General features: G+C 21.7%; 2 protein-coding genes across 2 annotated transcripts in view; one reads left to right on the top strand and one right to left on the bottom strand. All coding sequences in view use genetic code 6, as the record gives it.

Annotated features, from left to right (window-relative positions):
- Positions 1-167: 167 nt before the first annotated feature.
- TTHERM_01565120 (kinase domain protein) lies at positions 168-2,100 on the bottom strand (the record flags this gene model as incomplete). Its single annotated transcript, XM_001011449.1, has 4 exons — positions 168-317; positions 371-423; positions 478-672; positions 1,668-2,100. 4 exons carry the CDS (start codon positions 2,098-2,100, stop codon positions 168-170), a joined length of 831 nt encoding a protein of 276 aa, XP_001011449.1.
- A 4,488-nt stretch (positions 2,101-6,588) lies between these two features.
- TTHERM_01565130 (kinase domain protein) overlaps positions 6,589-8,401 on the top strand; it is a gene marked incomplete at both ends in the record, with an annotated part of 2,119 nt that continues 306 nt past the window's right edge. Inside the window, 8 exons of the mRNA XM_001011450.3 lie at positions 6,589-6,727; positions 6,919-7,260; positions 7,375-7,551; positions 7,636-7,694; positions 7,763-7,885; positions 7,951-7,969; positions 8,173-8,250; positions 8,388-8,401. The exon at positions 8,388-8,401 is cut by the window's right edge and continues 193 nt beyond it. Coding sequence (XP_001011450.3) covers positions 6,589-6,727; positions 6,919-7,260; positions 7,375-7,551; positions 7,636-7,694; positions 7,763-7,885; positions 7,951-7,969; positions 8,173-8,250; positions 8,388-8,401 — 951 coding nt within the window. The remainder of the gene's footprint in view (positions 6,728-6,918; positions 7,261-7,374; positions 7,552-7,635; positions 7,695-7,762; positions 7,886-7,950; positions 7,970-8,172; positions 8,251-8,387) is intronic.

Here is an 8,401-nt window from a genome sequence, read left to right on the forward strand (position 1 = left end):
TGCTGTAGTCCTATCTAAATACCAAGGGTTTTAAGCATATTTTAGCTATTTTGTATATATTAGAATTCTTATCTATCTAATACTTTTCTTTAGGTATTTCTTCTCCTTTGAATAGATAATATTTTATGTTGGTATCTATCCAATTCTCATTTAGAGTCTTGAGATTATCAAGCTCTAATAAAATGAGTCCTAGTGAAAAGAGATCTGACTATTTAATGTAAATAAACTTTAAAAAATAATATAACACTATTATTAAAAACCTGAATTCTAGATTGTCCTGCTTCCACTTCTGGAGCAAAATATGCATCAGTTCCTTTCTGAAAATTAAAAAAATATTGAAACCAAATAAAATAATAATTAATTTTTTAACCTTAGACATGAAGCTTTTTGATTTAGACACAGCTGATGCAAAGCCAAGATCACCTGAATTTAAAAAATATTTATTAATAATTAAATAATATAAAAATAATTATATACAAAGTTTGATTGAGAAACCATATTCCTTAGAGGCGCAAACAAGGAAATTTTAAGGTTTAATATCCCTGTGCATAATATTTTTGACATGAAGGTTATTCAACCCTTCTATCATTTGAATGGCTATTATTTCCTTCATCTCTTTGGGAGGTGGAACTTATTATTTTCTGAGGAAATCAAAGAGTTATTTGAGATTATCTTGTTAATTATAAAATTAAATTAGTTTTATGTTAAATTTTAATTTTTTAAAAACTTAGAGAGGAAAATAAAAATTTTGAAATGGGATTATTCATTTATTTATTAATAAAAGCTTTGAGTTAAATAATTTATTAATAATATTGTTTTTTAAACCTATATTATAAAAAATAAAGGATTATTTTATAGTAATTTATTTTAGAATTTATCTTATCTATTTAACTAAATATTTAATATTTTTAGAAATTATTTATTTCAACACATTTAAGTAAGTTTAATATTAATTTAAATTTGTTCAAGTGGATTACTTATACAATTAAAGTTGTTTAATTTTAGTCTCTCATGAGAAATTTAAATAGTTTACTCATTATAATTTTTATTGAAATAATTTATATTTTTTTCAGTTATTAATATCTTTTAAATATTTATTTTTGAATTTAAGTTAAAAAAAATTTTGGAGGATAGTTAAAACTAATTAATTTTTTAGGTAATAATTAATTCAATTTTTAAATCAAATAACATTTTTAATTTATTATCTTTTATATTATAAATAAATAAAAATATTAATGAAAATTGCTTATTAAAAAATTAAATTGTTATATTGGGTAAATAGATTATAAAATTTTGATGAATTAATCTTCTAGAAGGTTTAATTAAGAAATCTTACAAAATTTGATTAAAATAAATGAAAAAGTCTTAATAGTGGGGAATCCTAAAAAATTAATTAAAATTAACATTTTTATATTAAATTAAATAATTTCTATTATATTTTCTAAATTAATTAAATCTGCTTAACACAAATCTAATTTTTTTTTAATCAACTATCAAAATCAAAAAAAGACTTAGAAAAAAATTTAAATTACCTATTTTTAAAATAGTGATGCGTAAGCTAGGTCAGGTCAATAAAAAGTATAAATATATCTTATTTTATGTATTTTTACACGTTTCTTAAAAAATGAAAAAAAAAAAATGGATGAAAAATTTATGGTTTTTTTTACTCTCGCAAAGCTCCATTTCCATTACAAAGTAGGATTTGTTTTGAGTTTAAACGATAATATCGTTGCCATCATCATCTTCATCATCTTTTTCTTCCATTAAATAGAAACAATCATAGACATTTACTAAACATTCTGATTGGCTAAACTTTTGAAGCATTTCATACTCTTTTTTCAGAGATTCGATACCATCCTTACCCTCTTTGTTGGAACTTTCTAAGAATTTGAGAGCTACTTGGCGATTTTGTTAAGAATTCTAAGCCTTTAAGACAAGAGCATAAGCGCCACTACTTAAGTACTCAAAATTTTTGAAGTGTTTTTTCTAGCTGAACATTAACTTGATCAATTCCTTTATTGATACTTTTTGAATTTAGCAATCTATGGATACTTTGCTTGAGATAATTTCGACTAACTCGTTTTGAACTTTCTTAGACATTTGGTTATTCACTTTCGCTTTGCGACTGGGGTTGTTAACTGGGGTACTGACTTACTTAAAGTAGGCTGAGGGGGTTTGCTTTTTTACTAAAAACAGAGGTTTTTGTAGAGATGTAAAATTTATATATACCAAAATCACTTTTTTTCTTCTATATAAAGAGGAGAATCAGCTTAATAATAAAAGAAATTAGAGTAAAACTCCTATCAAGAGAGATTGGTTAAAATCAAGAAGAAATCTTAATTAATTTTCAAATATACTAACAACTTTCTATTTTTAGATTATTGTTATTAACAGATAAGATAGCAATCAATATAAACAGTATCTTTTTAAAATTTATAATATATTTTATAAATTATCTAAAGTTACCATTTTCTTATGAGAAAAAAATTAACACAGATTTGTATTATATAAAAATTATGACTGAATAATAATGGTAATATCACTATAAAATGCATACATATTTGTATTACTTAGCGACTTTTGAAAGAAAATAACTATAAATATATTTATTTACTATAAATAAAATCTTTTAAATTCTAATAAATATAAATTTTTTTAATGCTTTTGTGAATTATAATATATACATATATAACAGGCTTGAAAATTTAGTATATGTAATAGAAATAAGCTACTTATTTTGTTTGTTGTTATATAAAAATATTGTTTAGTAATTGCTCATTATTTATTGGATTATACAAACCACCTATTCTGTCTGTAATATCATCTAAATATACTAATAACTTTTCTTTTTATTACATAAAATAGTGTGAAAGGAAAAACAGACTAAAAGTCCTCTTAATTAATATTTTTATTAAATGAAAGGATTGTATGGTTTTTATCAAAATATACTTTTTATTTTTTAATTTAATCTAATCAAAGATCCTATCCACTAATCAAAATTAATGTGTTTGCAGTGAAGCCTGTTAATGCAGTAACCTATAGAAAGGAACATTTTTTCCAAAATGCAAATATTTCCAACTTATTTACAGATTTTTTAATGAAAAAAGTTAAATTTGGGACCAGAACTTTTGTGCAATTTTAACTAGCTCCAAATCTGACAGATTTTACTGTACATTTTTGTGATAGCAATTAAATTTAGAGCGAAAGCAAAAACACTAAAGATCTTTAAAGATATTTTGATTATCTGAAAAGAATATTCTTATAAAAATATCTTTTCAATTAATCAAAGTGCCTACTCACTGATCTACAAATATACTAAAATCTTTTTTATTTAAAGCTAATTGATAATAGTAATATTATCTATTTCATTAATATAATAGAATCACAATCTAATGCAAATTAAAATATTTTCTATTTTTCCCTAGACAAAAAAAATTGCAAGCTAAATTATTTTTAATATAAAATAAACAGTTCTACTTACTTTATTAGTAGCAATAAATTAATTTTATTTTAAAAACTAAAACTAATTTTTGATGAAATCTTTTATTTATTTTATAAAATAATTTAATATTTTTTTATTTTAATATAAGTACTTTTAAAGTGTCTGTTTAACTGTATTAAATATGTTTGTTTTATACTAAATTATTTGTAGCGCCATTTATTAATTTATATGGAATGATCATTTAATAGTAAATATATATATAATTTAAGCTTAAAAATATATGGTGTTAGTATTATTATTTATTTTAATTAGGGATAAACCAAATTTTACTTAAATCCCTAGTCAATTACTTAATTTTATATCTACCTAGTAATCCATATTTTTTTTCCTGAACGAGTGGTTACGGTATTTTGCAAAGAGAAGAAGAGCTTATTTAATTGATTTTAAAAGAAAATAAATGTTTGATATACTTTATTTGATTTTAAATTCATAATAAGAATCCATTCATCAAATTACTGCTTTATATATATCTATTTTAAGTCATTTTATTTCCTAATTTGTTTACTTAAGAGCAATTATTGCTTAAAATTTATAAAGTTCTACGTAGTTATACTTAAGATTTATCTAAATTTGGCTTATGTTTAATATGTAGCTACATATTGTGTCTGTCTCATTATCATTCATGTATATCTGTGATCTATGGGTAGGTAATTTTTCAAACACTCAGAAATTTAATTATTTGTAATATGAAAACTCTTGGCTCACTCAAGATTTCATTCAACAGAAACAAGTAAACAAAATTGCCTTCTGATGGCAATTTTATTTTTCTACACTTTAACACTAGTGGCTAGCTACATATTTAGATATTTGCTCGTTCTGCTAACTTAGATATTGTTTTTAAAGTAATAATAATTATTTTCGCAATTATTTACATCTATATGAAAGTTATTTAATTATTATTTAATATTTGTAAGATTCATCTATTTAATCATTCTGTCTGTATTTATTTATGTTTTTCTACTACTTTATTATTTATGTTTTTCTTTTCTTGTTTCACAAAAAAGTGAAAGAATTTTGAAAAAAATATAACCACACAAATTAATTTCTTGTATTAATATTCAATACTCCCAGTAAATAACTAACTAACTGTCTTTGTTCTTATTTTAATAATTCAGCCTAATAAATTTTAGGGACACTAAGTAATTGATTTTAAAATTTTATACATATTATTATTATATCAATTAATTAGGGACACAAAGTAATTGATTTAAAAATTTTTAATGTACTATTATTATATCAGATTATAATTTAGAATTTAGTAAAGGATTGATAAATGACAGCATTCAAATTTCTTTTATTTTTCAAATTAAATTTTTTTATAAATACAAAAAATTATTTAATCTATTAAAATTTAACAATTGGTAATTAAAATGTCTAAATAACTTTTTATTTTTAGCTAATTTTTAATTTTGAATATTTAAAATGAAATTTATAAAATTTTTTGACGCCAGTTACTCCTGATGAAATAGCTGTATTTTCTAGTTTAATAAAAGTAAATATTACAAAAATAAAATTATTTATTAGGGTTTTATAATAAAAAAGTAAAATTTTTTACAAATTTCTTATGAAAATAAATATAAGATTTTATGCTAAAGAAAAAGATAAATAATAATAAAAGTAAGTCTAAGTTTTTAATAATTGTAAAATATTAGATCTAAAGAGTAATGTTCCATATCAATTCAATTTTTTCCTATCTAGTTTTAACCAGATATAGACATTTAATCATAGCAAAGCAGCAAAATTTAGATTCTGTTCAATATTTTAATAGATATCTATAATTATTTTGATTTAAATATATAAAAGATCATTTCTTGTAATAAAAATAATATTAAGAGGATAGAAGGTTTCATAAATAAATTATGCTAAAATAGCTAGCTAACTGTACACATAATTACATAAAAGCTCTTATAATTAAATAATTCAAGCAAAAAAAAGCTTTATTCCATATTCAAAAAAAGACATAAATTTTGTGCGATATTATTAATATGAATGAGTTTTATGGATATTTCAGAAAAAGATACAGCTTATTAATAACTAACTAGCTTCTAACTATAGAGTAGGTTTGAAAAAATATTTATTTTTTAGCTTTTCTTGCATATTTTTCATACTATTAGTTATTTAAACCAAAAAATAATTTTTTTATCCACTAATTATTTATTCAAAAATACATTTTTTAATGAAACTTCAAAGAATATGAAAGATATTTGGCTTTTTGCTTGCGTTATTTACTATTTACCAACTTATTTTTGATTTTTTTAGTAAAAAAACGGTGAGGTATTTTATCTAATATACGTTACTTATTGTATCTATTAAATAAATCATATATACGCTTTGTTGATTAGCTCTTATTATTTGAAAATAAGATGATGCTTGAACATTTTTAAATTTTATTTATGAAAGAAAAGGGTCTTTTAATAAGTTTTGATTTAAAAAGAAGGTGCAAAAATGTTAATATCTGTTTATAGTCTTACAATTTATTGTTTTTTACATCAAAATTTGCAAAATGTTTTACATCTAATCTTTATTTATTTATTTAATTATCTATTTTATTAATTATATTTTAGTTTTTCTACTTTAAAATTATTGTGTCATTAATTCATATTTTTAGTATTATAAATTTTAAGGATAAATAAATATTATTTAGTTTAATTTAAAATAGAAAACTTATTTTATGATCAATTACTTCAATAATGGCAAACAATTTAAGTTCTAAGCTACTTTAATTCTATGTTTTACTAAGTTATGAATTGTTATTTTGTTTTCTTTCTTGCTTTAATTTAAGTGAATTAGTCTGCTGATAATTTTATTCATTATGTCATTTTGCATAATTTCGTGATTGAGATGATGGTAAGTTGGTATATTTAATCTTATTTAGAAAACTATCTAATATTTAATGCGTATTATTATAATTTTTATGAAAGAAAATTTTGATTTGTTCAATATTCTTTTTACAGATAATTAAATTAATTTACATCAAATTTTAACAAAAAATAAACATTTAAAAACTTAAGGAATATATATCGTTTATTGGTACATAATTAATTAATTCAAATTAATTTGTGAAAAAAAATATTGAAAGATTAAAAATGGGTTCAACCAACTAAAAACTTTTAGATTCTTAAGAAGCTAAATATAAGCTTGCTTTGCATCTTCAAAACAGGAAAAAAATCAAAGAGATGTACAGAATGAAAGGTGTCTAAATGCTCGATAAGTCTGAGTTAGTCAGTAAAAAATATTTAAATTAATATTAATTTTTTATGAATATATATATTGATAATTACAAATATTAAAACTTGAATGCAGATGTTATTTAAGCTTAAACCTTTAATTTGGAAACATAAAACAAAACCATCCAATTAATAATTTACCTTGCCTGTCATGGTTCTAATCAAATTTTATCTTAATTATAATAATAGTTTCTGATATCTAAGACCCTAAGTTAAAGCCTTAATAAGTTTAAATTTATTAGACTATGAAAAGCGAATTAACTAAAAAAGGCTACTCTGATTTTAGGTTTTTAGGATAGGGAGTCTAGGGATTAGTTTTGTTAGCAAAAGATTCGAAAACTAACATGAGGTATGCCATCAAAGGTGTTTAAGTTAGAGATCTTTATGGAAATCTTGACAAAGATCTTAACAATCGAGTGAAACAAGAAGTAGAAATACTCACAAAATGTAGAGACTCTCCTTACGTAGTCAGTCTTATAGATTAATTTGAAGGATAACAATTTAGTTATTTAGTTCTAACTGAGTGTTAGGGTAAAAATAATAATATTAGTTTACTTAAAAATTTATTAATAAATAAATTAATCAAACAAACTCCTTAATTGAAAGTTTTTAAAACTAAATTAAATGCTATAAATAAATAAAAAGGAACTCTCACCTAAATTTTAGAAAGGAATTAAAACAAAAGACTGAATGAAATATCAGCAATCAAATACGCTAATGACATTGCTCAAGGTCTCTATTACATTCACTCTAAGAGCTGCCTTCTTAATGATCTGAAAATGGATAATATCTTAATTGATTACCATGGAAATGCAGTTGTTTGTAAATTAATTTTTAACAACAAGCTTGTTTAGTTTTGTATAAAATATATTAATTAATTAATTAATTAATTAATAAATTAAATAGCTGATTTTGGTTTGGCAGATAACCTAATAAATAAATCTGACTATTCTATCAATTAATATGTATGCACTCATATTTATTTTTATCATATTAAAGAGATATTCAAATAATTCAATTCAAAAAATTAAAGATGGGAAACTTCTTGTATCAAGCACCAGAGTGTTTTGACCCAGCTGAACCATATATAGGTAAGATTTATCATGATGAATATTTAAAATTAGGCGTCAGTGTGAGACAAGAGCCAAGCAAAAAAGTAAATATTTTATTTAAATTCTTACTCTAAAAGCTAATTAATACTATTCCTATTAATTCAAATAGAGTGAAGCATGTTCTTTAGGTATTATATATATATAGCTATTCTCTGATAATTATTTCTTGATTAAGAAATATGTATTTAGTAGAATAATAGGTCAACTACCCTCTTAAATCCACCCAAGACCCATGATTTGAAATTAATTTCATATTAGAAAAATAATTATCAGAGGATAGCAAAAATAAAAAATTTATTATTTATTTTTAATTAACAAAAATTATTAAAAGGATATCTAATATATACACTTGTCCAAGGAATAGATTTTAATTTAGCATCAAATAAGCATAAACCATTAAATTATGATGGTGAATTTTAAAATTTTGTTTATCACAACTAGCTTAAATATATTATTGAAGGATTAACTAATTTTGTTCCAAAGAATAGAATGCCTATTAAGGAGGCTTTAATTGTTTTAAAGGGAATTATTTCTTTTGAATTTTAGTTAGAAGAGATGCT

Source organism: Tetrahymena thermophila, assembly GCF_000189635.1.
Source record: "Tetrahymena thermophila SB210 genomic scaffold scf_8254743, whole genome shotgun sequence".
In the NCBI taxonomy this organism is placed as follows: Eukaryota; Ciliophora; class Oligohymenophorea; order Hymenostomatida; family Tetrahymenidae; genus Tetrahymena; species Tetrahymena thermophila.